This window comes from Hemiscyllium ocellatum, chromosome 30, assembly GCF_020745735.1.
Source record: "Hemiscyllium ocellatum isolate sHemOce1 chromosome 30, sHemOce1.pat.X.cur, whole genome shotgun sequence".
NCBI lineage: Eukaryota > Metazoa > Chordata > Chondrichthyes > Orectolobiformes > Hemiscylliidae > Hemiscyllium > Hemiscyllium ocellatum.
The window spans coordinates 38,907,443-38,932,446 of record NC_083430.1 but is presented as its reverse complement, the minus strand read 5'-3'; the positions used below and the strand labels follow the sequence as shown (position 1 = coordinate 38,932,446).

The 25,004-nt window shown below is 41.5% G+C and overlaps 1 protein-coding gene across 1 annotated transcript in view; it reads right to left on the bottom strand.

The window, feature by feature from the left end:
- Positions 1-25,004, bottom strand: part of LOC132830096 (cation channel sperm-associated protein 4-like) — a 47,846-nt gene that overhangs the window by 403 nt on the left and 22,439 nt on the right. The window contains exons 2-6 of the mRNA XM_060847568.1: positions 23,227-23,356; positions 16,629-16,762; positions 12,624-12,804; positions 8,583-8,794; positions 6,824-6,986 (exon numbers count right to left, since the gene is read on the bottom strand). Coding sequence (XP_060703551.1) covers positions 6,824-6,986; positions 8,583-8,794; positions 12,624-12,804; positions 16,629-16,762; positions 23,227-23,356 — 820 coding nt within the window. The remainder of the gene's footprint in view (positions 1-6,823; positions 6,987-8,582; positions 8,795-12,623; positions 12,805-16,628; positions 16,763-23,226; positions 23,357-25,004) is intronic.

Here is a 25,004-nt window from a genome sequence, read left to right as displayed (position 1 = left end):
TCTATTTCCATCCCATTGCTCTCATGTACATAAAAGGTGTCAGTATTGGCAGAATGGTAGCCCTTTTGCTTCTTAATTGGAGGTCTTGTGTTCAAAATCCACTCAAAAATCTAAAATGCTAAGCCGGACATTATATTGGATCATGTGCACAAATTGGAGACTACACATTCACATATAAACAATAATTACAGATCCAAAAATAATTAAGTTCCTATAAATAACGTCACGATATCCTGAGATGTGATAATGCATTTATGTACAATTTATTTGTTTAACGTAATCTAAATCTGAGAAATACACAAAGAATGGGCTGAAGTTGTCTGTTAGTGCATAGTTTTCTGTCCCTCGGCAATATTCAGAAGTGGAATTTGAGTAATTAAATCAGAAATTAAGGTCAGCTTAGATGTAGGCAGAGGAATTCAATCCCAGTCAACACTGCAAGACATCTATTTACATTAAACATTTTAGAATAAAAAAGAAACTTCTCGGGGATCTAATAATGGTGTACGGTTATAAAAGAAATTCATTCAAACGATGTAGAAAGGATAGGTAAGCAGCACCGGTTTGCCTTATTGAACTTTTAACTAACAAGGAGCATAATTATAAAAGGTGAAGGACAGAAGAGGCAGGAAACCTCACAACCTTTATAAAGTATATGTATGAACACTTGAAATTTCATGTTATTCAAGACTATTGACTCAGTTCTGGAAAGTGGGATTAGCTTAGATGATTGTATAGACTGAAGGGCCTCTGCTATGCTTTGTGACTCAAAGCTCTTAATCATGAAACTGATGTCAAGGTTCAAAGGTTGAAAATGTGGATACTGAGTCAGTAACAGAGGAAGATTGAATCAATTAGCAATGAAGATCACTGAAGCAGGCCATTGAAGAGATCATTGATCACTCTCTGCCCCTACTTTGGGCAATTTGCTGCAGAATATTTCTGCAATATGTCCTTGCAAGCCGCATATTCATCTATTCTAATATTCTTCAGACTATTGACCTATTATTCCTTTGTAAACTTGAACTCATCCAAGCTGTGCTGCTCACATTCTTCCTTGTACCAAATCTTGTTTATCCACGAGTTCTGTGTTCGAACTTACAGTAACGCAGGAGAAAGTGAGGACTGCATATGCTGGAGTATCAGAGTTGAAAAATGTGGTGCTGGAAAAACACAGCAGGCCAGGCAGCATCCGAGGAGCAGGAGAATCGACATTTCGGGCATAAGCCCTTCTTCAGGAATGAGGCTGGTGTGCCAAGCGGACTGAGATAAAAGGGTAGGGGGGAGGGGCGCTGGGAATAGGATAGGTGGAAGGGGGTGAGGGTGATACGTCAGAGGGAGTGGGGGCAGAGAGGCCGGGAAGAAGATTGCAGGTCAAGAGGGTGGGGTGCTGAATCTGAGGGTTGGGACTGAGTTAAAGGTGGGGTGAGGGGAAATAAGGAAGCTGGAGAAATCTACATTTATCCCGTGTGGTTGGAGGATTCCTAGGGGAAGAGGAGGCGCTCTTACTCCAGGCGTCGTGTGGCCAGGGTCTGGCAATGGAGGCGGCCAAGGACCTGCATGTCATTGGCAGAGTGGGAGGGGGAGCTAAAGTGTTCAGCCACAGGGACGGTTGGGTTGGTTGGTGCGGGTGTCCCAGAGGTGTTCCCTGAAACGTTTCGCAAGTAGGCAGTCTGTCTCCCCAATGTAGAGACCACATCAGGTATACAGCGGATACAGTAAGTGATGTGTGTGGAGGTGCAGGTGAATTCGCGATGGATAAAGAAGCATCCATTGGGGCCTGGGGGCGGGGGGGGGGGGGGGGGGGGGGGGGGAGGTATGGACGCCAAGATTTGCACTTCTTCTGGTTGCAGGGGAAGGTGCTGGAAGTGGAGGTTGGGTTGGTGGGGGACGTGGACCTGACAAGGGAGTCGCGGAAGGAATGGTCTCTCCTGAATGCTGATAGGGGTGAAGAGGGAAATATATCCTGGGGTGGTGGGGTCTGTTTGGAGGTGGCGGAAATGACGGAGGATGATACGATGCATCCGGAGGTTGGTGGGTGGAAGGTGAGGACCAGTGGGGTTCTGTCCTGGAGGCGATTGGACGGGCAGGGTTCAAGGGCGGAGGTGCGGTGGAGAGCGTCAACCACGTCAGAGGGGAAATTGCGGTCGTTGAAGAAGGAGGCCATTTGAGTTGTTCGGTAATGGAATTGGTCCTCCTGGGAGCAGATGCGGCGGAGGAATTGGGAATATGAGATGGTGTTTTTACAGGGGACAGGGTGGGAGATGGTGAAATCTAGGTAGCTGTGGGAGTCGGTCGGTTTGTAGTAAATGTCTGTGTTGAGTCGGTCGCCCGAGATGGATAGAAATGGAGGTGTCTAGGAAGGGGAGGGAGGAGTCTGAGCGTCTCAAACTCCTCCCTCCCCTTCTTTGACCTCTCCTTTTCTATCCATCTCGGGCAACCGACTCAACACAGACATTTATTACAAACCGACCAACTCTCACAGCTACCTAGATTATACCTCCTCCCACCCTGCCCCCTGTAAAAACGCCATCCCATATTCCCAATTCCTTCGCCTCCGTCGCATCTGCTCCCAGAAGGACCAATTCCACTACTGAACAACTCAAATGGCCTCCTTCTTCAAAGACCGCAATTTCCCCTCCAACATGGTCAGCGACGCTCTCCACCGCATCTCCTCCACTTCCCGCACCTCTGCCCTTGTACCCCGCCCCTCCAATCGCCACCAGGACAGAACCCCACTGATCCTCACCTTCCACCCCACCAACCTCCAGATACATCGTATCATCCTCCGTCATTTCCGCCACCGCCAGACAGACCCCACCACCAAGGATATATTTCCCTCTCCACCCCTATCAGCATTCAGGAAAGACCACTCCTTCCGCAACTCCCTTGTCAGGTCCACACCCCCCACCAACCCAACCTCCACTTCCAGCACCTTCCCCTGCAACCGCAAGAAGTGCAAAACCTGCGCCCACACCTCCCCCCAAGGCCCCAATGGATCCTTTTATATCCATCTCAAATTCACCTGCACCTCCACACATATCATTTACTGCATCCATTGCACCCGATGTGGCCTCCTCTACATTGGGGAGACAGGCTGCCTACTTGCGGAACGTTTCAGGGAACACCTCTGGGACACCCGCACCAACCAACCTAACCGTCCCTGTGGCTGAACACTTTAGCTCCCCCTCCCACTCCGCCAATGACATGCAGGTCCTTGGCCTCCTCCATTGCCAGACTCTGGCCACACGACGCCTGGAGTAAGAGCTTCCGCCAAGGAACCCTCCATCCACCAGGGATAAACGTAGATTTCGCCAGCTTCCTCATTTCCCCTCACTCCACCTTTATCTCAGTCCCAACCCTCGGATTCAGCACCCCACCCTCTTGACCTGCAATCTTCTTCAGGACCTCTCTGCCCCCACTCCTTTGGCCTATCACCCTCACCTCCTCCCACCTATTGTATTCCCAGCGCCCCTCCCCCAAATTCCCTCCCCCCTACCTTTTATCTTAGCCTGCTTGCCACACCAGCCTCATTCCTGAAGAAGGGCTTATGCCCAAAATGTTGATTCTCCTGCTCCTCAGATGCTGCCTGGCCTGCTGTGCTTTTCCAGCACCACATTTTTCAACTTACGGTCACGCAGCCCAGCAATGACTTGGCTTTAAAATTCTCATTTGATGTTAACATTTTTCCACGCTTTACCCCCTTCTATTCCTGGAAGCAACTCGAACTTTAAAACCTTCTGATATCTCTGTGCTGCTCTTGTTTGCGCTCCTTTCATTCTGGCCTCTTGAATATCTTGAGAACACTCACCTTTGCTCCACTGCTCTTTTTTAAAATACATTTTTCTCCCTAGTTACCTTCTGGAGGGAGCTCAGTCACAGAGGCAGCAGCAGAGACTGAGGGCCCAGAGCAGGGACTTTGCCTGTCAGCCATGGGGCACTTGGTGTGCCCAGGCAGAAGTGGGTGGGGACCCGAGTGGCATCAGAGAGGGACTCTGGCAACTGGTGAGCCCAGGTGGTGGTTGGTGGTGAGATGGCAGTGTGGTGGTGCAGGGATCGAGAGATCACGCCCTTTTGGGGATAGCCAGTGTGGAGCTACTGCAGACCCATGGCTAAGGAAGGACTGTAATTTGCAACTTTTAACTTCATTTCTTACTTACTACTTTATACTGACAAGAAATGTAATATTGGACTTTTAACTTATTTCTTTATTCTCGTACTCAAAGTTTGGTACCTAGGTATCTTGTACCTAAGATGGCACCGTAAATGGCAACCTTGCAAACTTTTCAGAGTACACATGACAATTAAATCTAATTCTAGTCTCCAATTTTCTTCACTTTAACATTTCTAACCAGCTTCCTGGGCAGATGTTCTGGACCTTCCTTCTCCAAAATCCCCACCCCTTCCTCTCACATTGAAGGAAAAACACATTAAAATCTAAATGTTTGACCAAATCTTCGGTTACCTATCCTTATATCTCTTGACTGAAAACAACAAATGCTGGAGATCACAGCCGGTCAGGTAGCATCCATGGAGAGAAAGTAAGCCATCACCGTCCTTTCACCCTCAGCAGTCTACACTCCATCGCACCCCCCCCCCCCCCCCAATGAAAGCATGAATGCTGCCCCCTCCGCACTTCAAGTCAGCATTGAAGAGTCGAGACTTGAAAAGTCATATTCCAGCATCTGAAGTAATTTGCTCCTATATTTCTTGATGCAGCTCATTGTCACATTTTGTCTGATAACACTTCTTTAAAGTTCCTTGACAGTTTTTAATCTTATTCCATTGAGGTAAGTTGCTGTTGATATCACTTCCCAAGACAGAAAAGAATATGAGGTTTGTTTAGAGGGAATTAGACCGGGTTGTAATCAAACAAAAAGGATGCAGTGATTGAGCTTTTCATCCAAAGGGAAGGACTGGAGGTCAGGACCTGCATCCGTTGGACATACAAGTGTCATACATATGACATGGATATCAACACAGAGTACTATCATGTTGATGGGCAGATACTTGTATATTTGAGTTGCACCTTATTTCTGGTGTTATGCTAAAAATGCTTTAAACAAGGATCACTTACAAGCATATAGCTATCATATGGGATTCTCTGTGGACAATAGGATCTAATAAACAACAGTGAAAATGGCCACTTAATAGGTTCTTTTGCTCATAATGGCTGAGGGAAGAATATTAGCTAAGAAATCAGGCAACCCTCTACTCTTCTTCAAATAGATCCAGTTAAAAAAAAATCACACAACTTTGTCCATCCCAGTCCACACGGCACCTCCAAATCATCAAACAGACCCAAGAATCCTTAATATTTCCTCATCTGTATTGTTTTAGAATCTCAACAAAAGATAGTTCCAAATTTTCAGAAGGTTCTGTTAGATTTTCACTTCAACTCGAAGCAGCAAACTTAATAGGCAAGACCTCAAATCCCAATGTTTCAGAGGATTCTGTGTCAAACTTCTGCAAATATGCAAGTCAAGACTTATTTTCCAAACATGCCAATTTAGAGTTTAACTTATTTTTAAAATTATTTTTCAGGATGTGGGCTTTGCTAGCAAGACTGGTATTTTTGCTGTTTCCTAGTTGCCTTGAAAAGGTGGTGATGTGCTTTCTTGAACCACAATGGTCCATGTTGTAAAGTGCTCTCACAATGCTGATGGTAGGAAATTTCAGGATTTATTCCAGTAACAATTACGTAATGTGATATATATCTAAATTAGATGTCTGACTTGGATGTGATAGTATTCCACTATGCATCTGCTGCCATCATCTAAGGTTGTGGGTTTGGGAGATTCTATTGAAAAATACTTCATGTGTAGTTGCAGTGCAGCCTGTGGTTAGTACAAACTGAAGCCAATCAATGTGGTTGACTGTTTAGTGGCCATTCAGTTAAAGAACAATTAGGCATACGCAATAAATGCCAGACTGATGAGTGATACCGTCATCTCATGAAAGAATAACTGTGTCACAGTAGTAGAGTTAAGAGTATGCCGCTGGAGAAACACAGCCGGTTAGGCAGCATCTGAGCAGCAGGAGAATTGACATTTCGAGCATTAGCTCTTCATCAGAAGTGGGACCTCATTCCTGATGAAGAGTTTATGCTCGAAATATTGATTCTCCTGCTCGTCAGATGCTGGCGGACCGGTTGTGCTTTTTCAGCACCCCATATTCTGATCTCCGGCATGTGCAATCCTCACTTTCTCACAGTAGTCGTGTTCACTGTGTCAGAAGATCCAGCTGCCCCAGTAACATGTCATAACACACTTGAACAAATTGATTAAAAATACCTATACTGAATGCAAGGTGGGCAGGTGCCAGAAGGTTAACTTCATGGATGAGAGGCTAATTAAACCAAACACTTTTTAAGAGTTTAAGTGTGATGGGGAAAAAAAATCACAAAAACATCAAATGACTGCTTTGTTTTGGATAGTTCCAAACACCTTATGACCTGTTGCTGCTAAACCAATCAGCCATATGGACCGTATTACAGTCCTGTCTTGTGCCTTATAGAGGATAGAAAGGCATTAGGGAGTCAGGTGCTGAGTAATTCACTGCAAATTATTCTAAAGTGCAATAGTAGTCACATTATATAAGTTGATAGTCCAGCTTAGTCTCTATAATATAAAACATAGATTACAAATGACAACCTGTTGGCTGCTCGGCCCAGTTTGGCCTGAACTTGTCGAATTACTTAAGGTGCAAATAAGAAAATACAAACAATAAAACAACAGCTGCCAGCAAGGTGAATCAAGCACATGACTAAAGAATTCTGTGGGGTCTACAAGTAACAGGCACTGCATAATGCTAAGATTTTTACCTTTTCCATTACCAACAAATTGCTGAGCATTTCCTTCTTTTTGAATGTTGGCATATCATTGGTGAGTAGAGCCTCAGTCACATCCAGTATCCTTTTCTCATGATGCATAATCTGCTTTTGTTGCTCACGGTTAAATAAAATATCACGTAGCTCTTTTACAATGCTGAATAGAAAAACCAAAATAATAATTAAATGCACCAGATGCAACACATGCTGAGGATCAGGACAGTGACTATAATTCATGCTGCAGGAATATATGGCTTAGTGAGAGTAAATATAACTTACACGGTAGGTGAAAGTGACCGACAGTAATTCATATTGAGTGGGTCACAGTGCCAGCAACATACACTGTGATGGATCAGACTGATAGTAATTCACACTGGAGATGGGGGTGGGGAGACGGTTGAGAGAGTAACAGTAATTTACATGAGGTTAGGTGAATGAATACCCATAACTTACACTGTGGATGGGGGTGTTGACCATAACTCAAATGATGTAACTCCGAGTAGCGGATCAGAATGACAGTGACACTGCAAAAAGTGAGTGACAGTAACCAGGTTGTGGTGGGTCAGTGAGCAATTTACTTGGTGGAATAGAGTGATGTGAAAATCCAGATTTTCACAAAGCTGTAGACACTCCATGGGCCCTTAAAAATGGTGAGCAGCATTCAGGGTCGAAGTTATGCTGTGATTTCTGACATTCAATTCTGGCTGATTGGGGAAGGGAGCATAGTGTGACTCACATTAAGGAAACTTGAACTCAGCAGGGCCATTTGAATTTACAAGAGTTCAAATCATTTTATGCGGTAGCAAGAGCTTAAACCCACAGAGTGGGAGACAAGGACTTTTACAGTTAACATTATTTCTTGGACGACTGACAAGATCTATAAAACTGTCATGATGTGAAGTTATTTAAACACAGAACCTTTGAAAATGGAAACAGCATGCCTGTGATACTGCATAAAACTTTGTTCTGCTAGTTAAGCTGCTGTTTGTTCACACTACTCCAAGGGCTATCATTATATCATGAATGCCTGGCAGTTTCTCACAAGCTATAATTATCTCAGCAGCAGGTCATAAATTCACTTTTATTAACAGCTCAAAAAGATTATTTAGAGATTAGTAGTCTCTGATGTGCAGTAATGAATAGTTTTTTTTAATGAGGGCTTAATAACGCAAGGACATTTAAAAGTTTGAATAGGTTTTCATGAATGGAAACTTTTTTTAAACATGGTGAAGGCTTTAATAGATATTTAGACCTTTATTTTATTCAACTACAACATGCCTTCTGAGTTCAGTTCATGATGGACGTTGGATGAGTTGAAAAGATGAGTTTAAGGACTAGGGGTACTGAGCAGGTTGGCAAAGTTGATATTATGTTCATTTGGGACTATAAGGGCCCAAGGGCTGGGTAAAGGGTGAGCATGAGCTGGCATGGGGTCATGAAGGTTGCATTCAAAGTGGGTGGGGTGGGTTAAAACTTAATAGAAAATGTTCAAACCATGATGCCTTTTAAACAGATCCTTCAGCACTCAACAATCCTTGTGGCTATTTGCACATCTGTAGTGCAGCAGGCCTGACTCTATCCTGGAACCACACTACATACATGGGAGCGAAGGTCCAATCTAATTTTCACTGTGGTTGACCAAACTGAAAGTAAACGATGCTCTCAGTTGGAGCGAGCAAAGCAACTCATGCTCCATTGGGTCAGAGTGAAGCTGCTTGCATTACATGTTATAAACCACAGAAGTAGTATCCACCTATTGAGCTCAAGGCGAATCTGCTTATAGTGCATGATGTTCCTCTGGATAGCTTCAAGCACTAGACAGAATTCCTCGTATGTTGTGAGATTGAGATTTTCCAGAGAGCTGTACTTCATTGGTTGCTGTTTGTGAGCCATGATGATCTGCCTGATACAGTCTTGTACATGGATCAAGCGCATCCTAGGCCCTGATTCGCCCTCATCTTTCAACTGAAATAAAGAATTTCACAGCATAGTATTAAAGGGACGTTTACCTCTAGGATAAATCTAAAATTAAAGTAAGATGTACAGGCAAAAATGAAACCTGGGTTAATAATTTATATCAACAAATTCTATCAATTACATGATAGATGACTTACCATGAAATTTGTAATCCCTTTTTATTTTTTAAAATCTTGGACCAAAAATGGGAAAAGGACTACTTTAAAGCAAGAGCTGTTGAAGGAGTTGCTGCACTTTTAAAAACAGTTTACTGGAACTCATTTTGCGTTGTATTTACAGTATTGCTTTGTTTAAGCAGTGTGGGAGGATGGCCAAGAGCACCATGAGCATGTGCTTCTCCCAGAGACAGTATTGATTGGTTTATACAATCAGGAACAATTGTGGAGGCCAGGGGTTATTATATGATAACACTCGGAATAGCTCCTGGACAGATGAACAGAGAGCGAGTTAACAATACAGCGGTAGACGTCTCCATACTGCAGAAGTCAGCATCACCTTTTCCCTGCAGTGAAGTAACCATGATGTGGAAGATTACTTCTTCCACTGACTATAAGCTGTTGCTTCTAACCAGTGACTGAAACACTGAATGAGTATGCAAATAGCCCTATGTCTGCAGGAAAGAAATGGAAGAACTTGGAAAGAATAAGAAACCTGAAGATTGTGGAGAAAACAATAAGATACCTTGTCGAATCCTGTAGACTGGTGCTACTGAATTGCCTTCCACCAGTATTTTTCCCACAATCTACAGCATCCATGCTTTTCGGTTGTAATATGTGATCATAAGGTTTTAAGAAGGGGATTACAGGTTCGGCTAGTAGACTTAAATGTTGATAATTAAGAGGTTTATTTGCCTACCATTAAAATAGATTTCTTTGTAATAAGAAGACTCTTGTAAACTACCAAATCTTGGAGTTTATCTAACAAGAAAACTGGGGACATTGAGTAACTTTGTGAAATCTTTAATTTTCATGATGACCCTAGGTGTGTTGGGGCTTGAATATATTCCCATCATTTTTTATTCATTCATGGGATCAGGGCATCACTGGCTAGGCCAGCATTTATTGCCCATTCCTAAATGCCCAGATGGCAATTCAGGAGTCAGCATGTCCTTCCCTTAAAGGACATAAGTGAACAAGACAGGTATTTCCCCAACAATTGACAATGGATTCATGGAGATCACTAGACTCTTCATTCCAGATTTTTATTCAATTCAAATCCCACCATCTGCTATGGTGCAATTCAAATCCAGAACATTACTTAGGCCTCTGGACTAACAGTCCAGTGATCGTATCACTAGGCCTTGTGTCCCCTGAAATATGTACTCACTGAGGTGGATTTAAATGCTAAATTCAGAAGTGTGTATCTTATTCTATAATTTATGATGTTAATAATTACTTTATAATAAAAGCTGTGGTTGGTAACTAGAAACAGAAATTGATTTTTTTTCTGAAAAATAACTAAGTTACCATTTTAAATCGTGTTAATTTTCTTACTCTTAGTACAAATAATTGTTATATAAATGATTGATTGCTCCCTATGAAATGCAATTTGCCTGTATAGATGCAATATCTAGTAACACTGCAGTGCTCAGGAGCTGAAATGTAACTTGCTCACTGGGATCTTTGTCAGCTGTCTGATGTCTTCTCAGACTTTGGAAGATAAATTGCTTTCCGACGACATGGCTTTGACCATAATATTTGAGTAAAGATTATTACATGACAAGTTAAACAGTAAAATAACTGCCAATTCATTAAAATTACAAACTGAAATTTAATTCCTGATTGTAAACTAATAAAAGAAGCCATGTTTTATTAACCTTAATAACACTAAGGCTGAGCCAATGTTAGCAGCCCAGAACACTGACAAGGTGGTTAGCTTGAAAAGATAACTAACTCTAAATTGGACAAATGATGCATATTTCTCTGAGTGTCAATCAACAGGTAAAAAGTGAGGTCTGCAGATGCTGGAGATCAGAGCTGAAAATGTGTTGCTGGTTAAAGCACAGCAGGTCAGGCAGCATCCAAGGAATAGGAAATTCGACGTTTCGGGCCAGAGCCCTTCATCAGAAATGAGGAGAGCTCTGGCTCGGATGAAGGGCTCTGGCCTGAAATGTCGAATTTCCTGTTCCTTGGATGCTGCCTGACCTGCTGTGCTTTAACCAGCAACACATTTTCAGCAACTGTCAATCAACAGTCAAAACATAAAACCGAAATATCTGCCAACAGAAAACTCAAAGGTATTGGTGGTTTAGCAATCATCTGTTTCTGTAAACAGGTGAACATCCTGAGCTGAGAAATTGTCAAAGACCACTGATAATATCTGTTAATATCCGCAGAAATAACACCTCACTATTCAAGAGCCCTGAGCTGTCTCATTCTGATCAGTCACCTCCCACCATATGCGAATGAGGCAATTGAAACAACTATTACATTCCATCTAAACATGCAAATATAGCTTCTCTTTCAACAATAATAATTTTAGTGATTAATTTAAAATGATCTCAAAATCTTGATAAAAAATATACGTACATTAAAAGATTTCTATATCAAAGGGGACAAATTTTTGATTTTGCACCCAGACTGTTACTATTCAAATAAGAGCATGCCTGAAGTAGTCACATAACATACCAACCACTATAATCCTTCTTGGTTGACTGGAGTTCCAATCGGCTTTTTTTTTGGTGAAGCTTACTTTGTCCCTTGATCAGTTTGTTTAGGGAAGCCCTATAGTTGCTCATATAGCTATTGTTAGTGCTGTTTGACCTGTGCAGATGTTGCACTTTACATTTCAGGGGGGGTTGTGATTTTCAAGTGTTGGTTAGCTCAGTTGGCTGAACAGAAGGCTTGCATTGCAGAGTATTGGCAGTAGTGTGGGTTCAATTCCTACACTAGCTGAGGTTACAATGAAGGACTCTCCTTCTCAACCTCCTCCCCTACCTGAAGTGTGGCCTCCCTCAAGTTAAATCATCACCAGTCATTTCTCTGTACTGAAGGAGCAACCCATGGCTCACTAGGATAACAGTGACCTTACTTTGGCTGTGATTGCCACTGACTCAACCGAAGCAGAACACACTGTCGCATTTAACAACTTCTGCCCTTCTGATGACAGGAACAAGATAAAATTCATGAATAATACTGTTCTACTCTCCTGTAGCATTACACCATAATATAACAATGCAAGATCATCAAGGTGAAGCATATTAGTGACAAGGAATGGAATAAATTCAATTGCAATAATAAACTTGCAAGGTGAAGCCTCTGAATTTTCTTGCAACAATGTGCTTCAGCCACTGACTTTACACACCCAAAAGTAATCTAAATGAGAGAATGCATTGGTTTTTAGCAAGTTTTGAGATTGATGTTTTTCAATCAGGGTTAGAAATGGAGTTTTTGATTCTGATCAGAATTTCTCGGTCCCATATTGTGCAGTTAGACATTTTTTCTGTTTTCCACTCCTATGATCCACATTGCTATTTTGAAAAAGGTTTGCACCTAGCACTAAGTTAGAAAAAATTTTGTGCGTATGTCAGTTTTAAACTAAAGACAGATGGCTAATCATATTTCACACAGGAATCATACATAGAATTTGATTCGTTTGGAAGCATTAGCTGATGAAGGAGCAATGCTCCGAAAGCTAGGGCTTCCAATGAAACCTGTTGGACTATAACCTGGTGTCGTGTGATTTTTAACTTTGTACAGCTCAGTCTAACACCAGCACCCCAAATCATAGAATTTGATCTCAGAGCTCTGCACTAGGAACTACTGTTCTATGTTAGTGCTGCACCAGAAGTATTTTTGCTTCTTGGCTCAAGTCATACCTCAGGCATTAGAGATGTATCGTCAGTCAAAGTATGCCTCTTCTCCTCTTGCTCTATCATTGCTTGCTCCAGGTTTGAAGTCACTGCGGCAACCATAATGTTTGCAAAGATAAAAGATGCTCCAATGATGAAGATGAAGAGGTACAGTGCACCCCAGTACATTGTTGCTCCATCCTTTTCCCTGGAAATAAGACAGTTTTGTGAATGTAAATGTGCCATTCTTTTCCTCAGTGGCACTGTTTAGTTGGGAGTTGTCATAAACAGGACACTTAAGTATGGTGTTGCAGCATCTGTTACATAGTTTGTCTGACAGTCTTTCAAAACTGCTGGAAGGACCAGATCAGTCCTTGGTCTATGTAGTTGAATGAGAAGATTCTGGCCACAGTTCATCTTGGGAATGAAATAATTTCCACTCTTCATATATTCCAGACTGTAACACTAGAAAAATCAACTAAATTTGCTAATTCTATAAAGGCTAGTCTGAATTCTAAATTTTGCACAGTATACTTCATGTTAAAAAGGTGTAGATGTGAGTACCATACATAGAAACTGTAAACCACTTATATAGGATAAATACACCATAATGACAGATAGTTCAAGGACAAAGATGGAGAAAATTGGGTAAAGTATTCTGTGGACTTTGAAAAAAAAAGAACAATTTCAAGAAGCTCTTGTGGTGCAGTGGGAGTGGACAGGGCTTGGGAAATGAATATTCAAGACGACATGTGCTATCGTAAGGACAGACTGATGGGCAGAGGGGGTGGGGTGTCCTTGTTGGTAAGGGAGGATATTCGGTTCCTTGCGCGGGGGAACTAGAGTCAGGGGATGCAGAGTCAGTGTGGATAGAGCTGCAAAATACTAAGGGTAAAAAGACCCTCTTGAGAATCATCTACAGGCCCCCAAACAGTAGTCTGGATGTCGGATGTAAGATGAATCAGGAGCTGAAATTGGCCTGTCGCAAAGATGTTACTACAGTTGTTATGGGGGATTTTAACATGCAGGTAGACTGGGAGAATCAGGATGGTATTGGACCTCAAGAAAGATACTTTGTGGAGTGCCTCAGAGATGGATTCTTGGAGCAGCTGGTGCTGGAGCCAACCAGGGAGAAGGCAATTCTGGATCTGGTATTGTGCATCGAACCAGAATTGGTCAGAGACCTCGAAGTGAAGGAGCCATTGGGAAGTAGTGACCATAATACATTAAGCTTCAATCTGCAATTTGAGGGGGAGAGGGTACAGTTGGAAGTGACAGTACTTCTGTTGAATAAAGGGAACTATGGAGCTATGAGGGAGGAGCTGGCCAAAGTTCAATGATGCAATACCTTAGCAGGGATGACCGTGGAGGAACAATGGTGGATATTTCTGTGTATAATGCAGAAGTTGCAGGATCGGTTCATTCCTAAAAGGAAGAAAGATCCCAGGAGGAGGCATGGGCAGCCATGGCCGACGAGGGAAGTTAAGAAACATATAAAGTTAAAAGAGAAAAAGTATAACATAGCAAAGATAAGTGGGAAAACTGAGGACTGGGAAGCTTTTAAAGAGCAACAGAGGTTTACTAAGAAGGAAATACGCAGAGGAAAAATGAGGTATGAAGGTAAACTGCCAATAATATAAAGGAGGATAGTAAAAGCTTTTTTAAGTATGTGCAAGGCAAAAAAAATGGTTAGGACTAAAATTGGGCCCTTGAAGACAGAAACAGGGGAATATATTACAGGGAACAAAGAAATGGCAGAAGAATTAAATGGGTACTTCAGATCTGTGTTCACTGGGGAAGACACAAGCAATCTCCCTGAGGTAACAGTGGCTGAAGAACCTGAACTTAAGGGAATCTATATTTGCCAGGATTTGGTGTTGGAGAGACTGTTAGGTCTGAAGGTTGATAAGTCTCCGGGGCCTGATGGTCTACATCCCAGGGTACTGAAGGAGGTGGCTCGGGAAACCGTGGATGCGTTGGTGATTATTTTCTAGAGTTCAATAGATTCGGGGTCGGTTCCTGAGGAATGGAAGGTGGCTAATGTTATACCACTTTTTAAGAAAGGTGGGAGAGAGAAAGCAGGAAATTATAGACCAGTTAGTCTGACCTCCGTGTTGGGAAAGATGCTGGAGTCTATTATAAAGGATTAAATTACGGCACATCTGGATAGTAGTAACAGGATAGGACAGAGTCAGCATGGATTTATGAAGGGGAAATCATGCTTGACTAATCTTCTTGAATTTTTTTGAGGATGTAACTCTGAAGATGGACGAGGGAGATCCAGTAGATGTAGCGTAACTGGACTTTCAGAAAGCTTTTGATAAAATCCCACACAGGAGGTTAGTGAGTAAAATTAGGGCGCATGGTATTGGGGGCAAAGTACTAGATTGGATTGAAAATTGGTTGGCTGATAGGAAACAAAGGGTAGTGGTAAACGGCTCCATTTCGGAATGGCAGGCAGTGACCAGTGGAGTACCGCAGTGATCAGTGCTGGGACCGCAGCTTTTTACAATATATGTTAATGATATAGAAGATGTTATCAGCAATAACATTAGCAAATTTGCTGATGATACTAAGCTGGGTGGTAGGGTGAAATGTGATGAGGATGTTAGGAGATTACAGGGTGACCTGGACAAGTTAGGTGAGTGGGCAGATGTATGGCAGATGCAGTTTAATGTGGATAAATCTACGGTTATCCACTTTGGTGGCAAGAACAGGAAGGCAGATTACTACCTCAATGGAGTCAATTTAGGTAAAGGGGCAGTACAGAGAGATCTGGGTGTTCTTGTACACCAGTCAATGAAGGTAAGCATGCAGGTACGGCAGGTAGCGAAGAAGGCTAATAGCATGCTGGCCTTCATAACAAGAGAAATTGAACATAGAAGCAAAGAGGTGCTTCTGCAGCTGTACAGGGCCCTGGTGAGACCACACCTGGAGTACTGTGTGCTGTTCTGGTCTCCAAATTTGAGGAAAGACATTCTGGCTATTGAGGGAGTGCAGCGTAGGTTCACGAGGTCAATTCCTGGAATGGCGGGATTGCCTTACACTGAAAGACTGAAGTGACTGGGCTTGTATCCCCTTGAGTTTAGAAGACTGAGAGGGGATCTGATTGAGACATAAGATTATGAAAGGATTGGACACACTGGCAGCAGGAAACATGTTTCCGCGGATGGGTGAGTGCCGAACCAGAGGATACAGCTTAAAAATACGGGGTAGACCATTTAGGACAGAGATGAGGAGAAACTTCTTCACGCAGAGAGTGGTGGCTGTGTGGAATGCTCTGCCCCAGAGGGCAGTGGAGGCCCAGTCTCTGGATTCGTTTAAGAAAGAGTTGGATAGAGCTCTCAAAGATAGTGGAATCAAGAGTTATTGAGATAAGGCAGGAAGGGGATACTAATTAGGAATGATCAGCCATGATCATATTGAATGGCGGTGCAGGCTCGAAGGGCTGAATGGCCTACTCCTGCACCTATTGTCTATTGTCTACCTCTAGACTAGAAGACCCAGTTTCAAGTCCCACTGCTCCAGAGGTGTGTCATAACATCCCTGAACAGGCTGATTAAAAATACCTGTACTTCACTGGAAGGACTTCTGATGATGCATTATTGGCCATGGGCTTCTCACATATAAAAACAGCAGCTTGTAAACTGAAGTAGCCTGAGCCCTAGCCACTGGCTTGGGCTGATTGGAACTGGTTCAGCTCAGCTCAGCTCAGCTCAGAGGAAAGCAAGGCAAGTGATAATTATAAATCCTTATTTTGTAGAAGATTAATGAGATTATGCTAATAATGTCCTTGGGCTGGAGCCTACAATGAAAGGCTGGGATTCTTTGAATTGTCATCCATGTTAGATTCTCACTTTGCAATATATTTGCAAATCAATAGAGTACATAACTTGGAGAAAGATTTGCACATAATACATCTATATGTAACTGCTTCCTTTGTTCTTCTAAAACTGTTCTTACAATTAATCTTGTGCTCCAAAGTGAAAAAACAAACAAGTCTGGAATGTGTCTGGAGAAGAACAGACTTACACAAATTGTTCATAAATTTGCACCCATCCATCTTGTGTGATGCAGATGAACAGCGAGAACATAGCTTTCTCCAAACTCCCAAATGATTCTGGAACTTCAGTACTAAATATGATCACCCCAAACACAGCGAATACCTGCAAAACGAAAGATCTCATTTTCTGCAGCTTGAATGGGAAGATATTGAAGCTAACAAAGGAAGTTAAGTAATACCCACAGTGCTGGGTAGTTGTAATGAGTTCAATGAAATAAGTGGATATAGCTTAAGGCTTACAATAGAATATATTATTGTACAAACCCTTTGGATGGAACTTTAAAATTTGACAGGCATGTTAAACAGGTGTTGTGGAAATAATTGAAGTCGAGGAAAACAAAAATAATTTCCAGGTTATGGTGAAGCCAGGGTGGTATTTAATGAAGGTGAAGGGAATGTTGCCTGCTGGAGAGCTGGCAACATCTCATTCCCTTTTTAGGGAAGGTTGAATTAAGTCTAAGAGTGTGGTGCTGAAAAAGCACAGCCAGTTAGGCATCATCTGAGGAGTAGGAGAGTCGATGTTTCGAGCATAAGCTCTTTATCTTCCTGCTCCTCAGATGCTGCCTGACCAGCTATGCTTTTCCAGCATCACACTCTTCGACTCATCTCCAGCATCTGCAGCCCTCAATTTCCCCCGGTTGAATTTTTCAGGCACTTTATTGGAGATTGAACGATCTTCCCTGGGATTAGTGGCTCTGTGGGCAGAGGTGCTGCCCAACAACAGGAGTGGTGTGACACCCACCAGAGGTGTAGGATCATTGCTGTTTCCAGGCCCCAGGTGGATGATGGCAGATGAGGGATTGGGATCATGGGATCAGCAGCAAAGGCAGGAGTTGGCTCTCAGTAGACCTTCTCCTTCCTGAGACTGGCTCCATCAATCAGGCACTGTGACACTGGATGAGGACAGCCCCTCACACCCTCACTTGCCGTTCCCTAACGGGTCCACGAAACAAATCCCACACCAGTCTGACTGTAATACTCTCTATATGTTGAGTTCACTGCCAGTTGCATTTTTCACATCAGGAGTGGTGGGATGAAGCCCTTAAGTGGGTGGCACGGTGGCACAGTGGTTAGCACTGCTGCCTCACAGTGCCTGAGACCCAGGTTCAACTCCCGACTCAGGTGACTGACTGTGTGGAGTTTGCACATTCTCCCCATGTCTGCGTGGGTTTCCTCCCACAGTACAAAGATGTGCGGGTCAGGTGAATTGGCCATGCTAAATTGCCCGTAGTGTTAGGTAAGGGGTAAATGTAGGGGTATGGGTGGGTTGCGCTTCGGCGGGTCGGTGTGGACTTGTTGGGCCGAAGGGCCTGTTTCCACACTGTAAGTAATCTAATCTAATCTAAACTAATGGCCACTGAAGGCCCTCAGTTGGCCACAGGTCAGGAAGGTGCATGGTCCTCGCTCAACCAACTCAATGCATCCTGTGACTAAACCTACCCTGGTGAAAAACAATAAATTTGGCTCAAGATTTTCTTTTTAAAAGAATGGAGAATGCAGTAAGAAGAGGGGATATAGGGAGTTGAGGAGCTCCAAAGCTTTGAGAGGAATGTATTCGAGCAAGGGAAGTACACAGAGTAACAATTTCACCAATGTAGGGATTCAGGAAAGGTGAAGAATGGGTGAGATGACAAAGATCAAAAGTTCAGAAGATGATTGACCATAACAGTATCAATAAAGTTGGGACAAAAAAAACTACTATTCGACCAAATAATACAATATATTTAATTTCAGCAATGGATACGGTTGTTGATACGGTGCATAATAACACTGCCATCTACTTTGGAAAATAGTGACATGCTCAAGGAAAACCTTCAATCCTGGCAACATTTAAAATGGAGATAACCCAGATACTGTGGAAAAAGCCAGAAAGTTAAGCCACCATTTCTTTCATTTACCTTCCATTACAAACCTCTTTAGTATTTGAGAATTCAATTCTGGTTCTTTAAATGGAAACATAGTTTTGTTCTGTGCCTACCTGTGATGTGGTGAGGTCTAGCTACACCTCAGGAAATAAATTCATTAATTTCTATGCATTACCACAGTGCTTCCTTTCTGTGTGAAGTAATGGAATAAGCAATCAACAGTGACATTCATCTGTATAAGCACATCCTTGTTATCAGCAACTGTCATGGATTCAGCATTAAAACTCCCGATTAAATGATTTTTTTAAAAACTTTTTGAGCAAGTGACAACACAAGTGAATTATATTAAACTCTGCAGTGAATTTCAATTTCCAAAAGGCTTTTAATTTTAAAAGGCTGCAAATTTCAAGAGCAATGGAGATTCATAGTAATGCATAGAAATAATAAATTTATTTTCTGAGGTGTAGCTAGACCTCAAACCACAGATGATCACAGGTAAGCACAGAATAAACTATTCCTTGAGCGTGTCACCATTTTCCAAAGTAGACGGCAATGTTATGCGTTATATCAACAGCTGTAATCATTGCTGAAATTAAACATATTGCATTATTTGGTGGAATCGTAGATTCTGTCACTGGACTAGCAATCCAGTTGCTCAGACTAATGGTCTAATGGACAAGGGTACAAATCCCACCACAGCAGCTGGTGGCATTTAAACTTAAATCAATAAATCTGCAATAAAAAGCACAAACTATCACTGATTGTTGTGAAGTCCCTTTTGGTTTGCTAATGCCCTTGACAGAGGGAAATCTACAATTCTTACCTAGTCTGGAAAGCTGTCTGGTCTACCAGACTCTCAGCCATCTGGCTGACTCTTAACTGCCCTCTAAAATTTGCTAGCAAGCTACACATTTCAAAGGCCACTTGGGATGGGCAACAAACGGTGGCTTGCCAGCAATGCCTACAACTCATCAAACAATAATATAAAAAGTGGGTCTGCAAGTGCCTCCATCTGTTTTGTCAGATCTTTTTTAAAAATACAGATATCATATTAACCCATTTTCTGTCACATCCCTAACGTTCACTGGCTTTCCATATTGATTATAAGTATATCATAAATCTTTTAATGTGTCTTAGTACTTTAGGATAATTAACTATCTCTGGGGATGTATTAGTTCAACTAGCTTAATACTTTATCTTATTTGTAGAAATATTATTTTACTTGTAATGCATCTGTTTGGAGAGGGCATATCCTTCATGTCGACCCTTCTGAATCCTTAATCACTCAAATTATTTTGCACTTATTCAGTTTCAAACAAATTTTGTGATTTTCACCTGTTCTCTTGTAGCCCGCTTGTTGCTGTGGTGTTGAAACCATGTTTTACTGTTATTGCCTTGGCTGCTGTGCAATATTCAGGTCTCTCTATTTTAGTCTGAGCATCAAGTAATGGTCTTATGTTTGCTGGCTAGGTTACAATCCCCAATTCCAGGTCAGCAGCCCAGAAGTAACACGCAATGGGAAGCTGGTGATCTTCCCAGAGGTGGCCAGTTAAGAAGCTGTGTTGCTCTTTGGAGTGCTGATTTTGCTCCAGGTGCGGGTGTGAGAAATTCCCTGTGAGGCAGAAAGAGGCCAGGGATCTGGCCTGAACAGCTCCCCCCATGTTTCTAAACTCCTCACCTCCAAATATCTCCACAGAGACAGGAAATTCAGCTAAATGGGTTTTTTGCATTTGCCTCAATTAGCCACCTTTTTACCCCCTACAGACTGTGGAAAACAAACGGTTCTCTTCAGCCCATCTTTAAGAATGGGCTTAGCATTCACTTAACACCACAACTGCTTGGTCCAAATTAACATCTGGGCGTAGATAATTTTCAGTTACTCTGTATATCGTTTCCATTTCTTATACATTTTCTTGACCAGTTATATCTTCCAACTGATGAGACAATTTAGATTTTCCAAAATAAATAATTTTGTTCTTAAATATCTTATGAACTCTCTTCAAAGCATAAAACTGCACTTACTCTTAAAGTGACCTGCAGTCTACACAGCATATTCCTCATGTTAGTTTGCATTTGTAAACTCAGTGATGATTACCCAGATTTTTGCCTTGTTGGAAAGGCTGGCATTAGCTGTCTTCACAGCTGTGTGATTACAGTGAAGTAAGTGTTTGAAAGCTAAACTGTGCAAAATTAATCAGGTAAGAGTAAGTCTGTACTTTGTGGATTTGTTTGGATAGCCAGGGTACTTTTTTTGGAGGGAAGGTTCCACTTTGAATTTGGTCCCAGGGCATTTTAGGGGGAAGGCAAGTTGTCTTTTGGAAGAGGTAAGGCACCTTTGGGAGAACTAAGGTTCCCTTTGAGATTATTAAAAAGTAGACGAGCATAAACCCATTCAGACCGTCATGCTGTTAAAGATATCCAAAAAAATTAAAACAAAAAGTTTAAAGCAATTTAGTCTACTGCTGACATAAGACATAATAGCATTTGATGAAGGAATTCCAATGAATTGAATGCGTGTTTAGGTAACGTTTTTAAAAAACAAACATACAATCAATAGACACATGAAACTCAGCATGAGGTTTCCCTATGTTGGACGAGTTGGTAAGGCCATTGTACATCAAGGGAAATAGTTGCATTCTCTATTGTTTGAGATGGTCTTAAGCTCACAGGAGTGAGGCCTTTCTGGAGTACTGTGTGCAGTTCTGGTCATCCTGTTATTGGAACGATATTATTAAATTGGAGAGGGCTGAGAAGACATTTACTAGGATATTCCCAAGAATGGACGGTTTGAGTTATAAAAATAGGCTGGACAAGATGGGACTTTTTTCACTGGAGTGTAGGAGATCAAGGGCTGATCTTATAGAGGTTTATAAAATCATGATGGGGCAGAGATAAGGTGATTAGGAAGCGTCTTTTCCCTAGGGTGGGAGAGTTCAAAACTAAGGGGCAATTTCTTTTTAAAGGTGAGAAGAGAAAGTTTTAAAAATGACACAAAGGGCAATGTATTTACATAGAGTGGTTTATGTGTGGAATGAACTGCCAGGGAAAGTAGTGGATAGAAGTACAATTACAAAATTTAAAAGACATTTAGAGAAGTATATGAAGAGCAAAAGTTTGGAGTGGATAGGGGCCAAATGCAGGTAAGTGGGATTAGTTTATATGCAACATGGTCAGCGTGGACTAGTTGGACTGAAAGGTTTGTTTCCATGCTGTATAACTCAATGTCTCTATAAAGTATCTGAGGAGTCACAAATGGAGCTGAACACTGTGCAATCATCAACTTTTTTTTCTCAATTCTGAATTATGGTGGAGGCAAGTCAATAGTTGACCTGCTAAAGATGTTTGGGCCCAGTAGATTAGCTTGAGGAACTCCTGAACTGATGCTCAGAAACTGAGATGACTGATCTCCAACAACCATAACCATCTTCCTTTGTGCTACATATGACTCCAACCAGTACAGAGAATTTCATGATGATTCCCTTTGACTTCAGTTCTGCTTGGACTTCTTGATGCTATACTGAGCCAAATGCTGTGTTGATATCAAGGGCAGTCACACTCACCTCATCACTGGAGATGTTCATGTCGTATCTCCAAATTATCTGACCTTTCCAGCTTATTTGCACATTATTAATAACATGATTCAGACATGTTATTCCATAAGATTTAGCCCGTTGAAATCAGTTACTCAATAGTATAATCGTGGGAGAACCAGATATAGTCCGAATGTAGATGCCCGGCTAATCAGTCCATTTTTGATAGAAAAGAGTCAACAGCTCAAGTATTAGCCTTAATTTTGTATATTTTATATTCATTTTCAGTTTATCACACTTCACAGATGGGGCACAATGAGTAAAACAGTTCTCACTTGACATTATTTTCTGTTTGTGTGAATAAACAGCATTGTTGAGAAATGAGACTGCAACTTACACAAGCTCTTAAATGTAGAACAAAAACTCTCGTAGTAGCATCCCAGAATTCACAGCTGTGAGCATGGTGTATAAAAAAACTAAGAACATGGAGAAAGGTTGCCTGTACCATAATACATGGTCTTAACATCTGGACTATCTACTTCTGATACTTAAGGATAAAATCTTATAAATGATTGAATGCAGTAACAAACATTTAATGCTTTGGTATCATACTAAATCAATTATTCCTGCATTAAAACTACATTTTCTAACTGCACATTCATATTAGCCCGAGTGGTTTCCAGACTAGAAAAAAAATCTCATGGTCTTCAGGATTGTGGGAATGAGGCAGCAATATAATAATTAAAAAAAATGTACATTTACTGATTAATTGGTAGGGGTCTTCAAATGGGAAAGCCACGCATCAGCTTGAACTGAGCTCACTACACCTGGCTGGAATCCAATACAAATAGTGACACAAAAACTGTATTTTTTATTAATTTTCTGACGCGTGCCACAATCGCAAATGGAATTTTAGATGACTATCATTCTTAACCTCACTAATACCTTCTTGATTTCAGTCCTGACAACCCCAGAGTCAGAACAATCACAAATAAACCTTTGTTTGTTAAGGTTCTATGTTTTTAAAAAAAATAGCAGATATCACAAATTGTCCTAAAAGGTTACTTGAGAAAAACAGTCGCACTAGACAACAGGAGTGTGCTGTACGAGGTCCTTGAGACGTATTATGAGTAGCACCTGCATAGATGCAAACGTTACTTACTTGTACTCACCAATGTGATCAGGATGAGCAGGAAGATAACATTGGCCATGTCGGAAACTGACTGGATGATTACCTGCACCATAATGGCCAGACCCTGGATGGCAGCTAAACTCCGCACCATTCGCAGAGCTCTCAGTACTCTAGAATAATCAACAAAAGGGCCTTATTTAATCACAAGCTTTAAATGAAAAACTACATGTTAGTCAAACATTTCAAAGCAAAATAATTACTGGACTTCTTCATGAAAATATTCATAAATTCAACAGTACTTACTTTTTAATTTAATTGTAAAACACATCAGACTTGCTTTAAGCAAAACTGATGTTCTCCGTTCCATGTGAAAAATGTGAGTAGATTTTGCTCTATTTTGAAATGGGAGCAAACAACAAAATGGTGTTTTGTCCTGCTTTGTACAAACTAATTTCATCAATGGCGTGACTAAAACAAAATCATTAACCATTGTGCATCAATAATAATCCTCTTTCACACTTCAAGAATTAACAGAAATTTAAACCCAGTAAATACTGATGTTAAAATAATCTTTCAAACTATTACAGAAAATTTTAAGAATGATGATATAAGCTTTTTGACTTGCATTTATCAGGACAATTTGCAAGAAAACCCAAAGGAGTGTGTTAATTCATTGATAAGGGAATTCTGATTGGTATAGATATTATCGTGGATCTTGCGCCAGTTAATGATGACTGCCAAGCTTTGTTTAATTTTAAAATAGGCAGATTGACTCCAATTGTCAAGGCATTGTCCTGAGAAATGAACAAGTGAGTGACTGTCACCTATTTTATTGAGTGTATATGTCTTTTTTGTCTGTAAAGGTCAGGGTCCTGTCTGAATTAGGATATAGCTTCCTGTGCACTGAATGTGTCATATTGTAATCCCAACTTCGACTCAACCAATATAGATTTCATGTTACAATATTGTCCAGTCACAGAATCACTTCTATTACTAGACACTGTGTTGCGAGTTCAGCACTCTCTACTCAAACAGCATAAATGTTGATTTCCTGTAGCAAGAGCATTCTTGTGAATTGTCCTGAGAAGTGCAAGACAAAATACTTTGACAAATTGTATTTTTTCTGCAATACTCAAGTTTTACACCACTGAACAACTGCTAATTGTGGAATAATGAAATTTCACAGACATGATCATACAGTTTAAAAATCACAACACCAGTTTATAGTCCAACAGGTTTATTTGGAAGCACTAGCTTTCAGAGCGCTGCTCCTTCACAACCACCTGATGAAGGAGCAGTGCTCCGAAAGCTAGTGCTTCCAAACAAATTTTTTGGGACTATAACTTGGCGTTGTGATTTTTAACTTTGTACACCCCAGTTCAACACCAGCATCTCCAAATCAGGATCAAATAGGCGCTTGATGACTGAGCAATTCAGAAATTAGCTTTTTTGATGCACAAGCATGCATAACGGTATTCATAACACACATCAAATCAGGCTCGGCGAGAGTGGGAAGTCGGGAGCAGCACATTTCTCCAATTAACAAAAAGACAAAGGGAAGGCATAAGTAACAGTTTGTCCTGATCTGGAGTTAATGGCTGCATAGGGAAATAACACCAAGACTGTACTGTTAGAGACAAAAAAAAATTAAAACTTTTTTAAAATATTTAATTTTACCAATTTCAGGGCATAATTTGCCAGCAGGAATTAATCCAAAGAATGGGGCAACGGAATGGATCAAGTTGCGATCCCGGGAGGTGGGGGGGAAGAGGGGGGATTTCCAAGATGGCAGCAATCAGTAGGTTTGCCCTGCTCTGC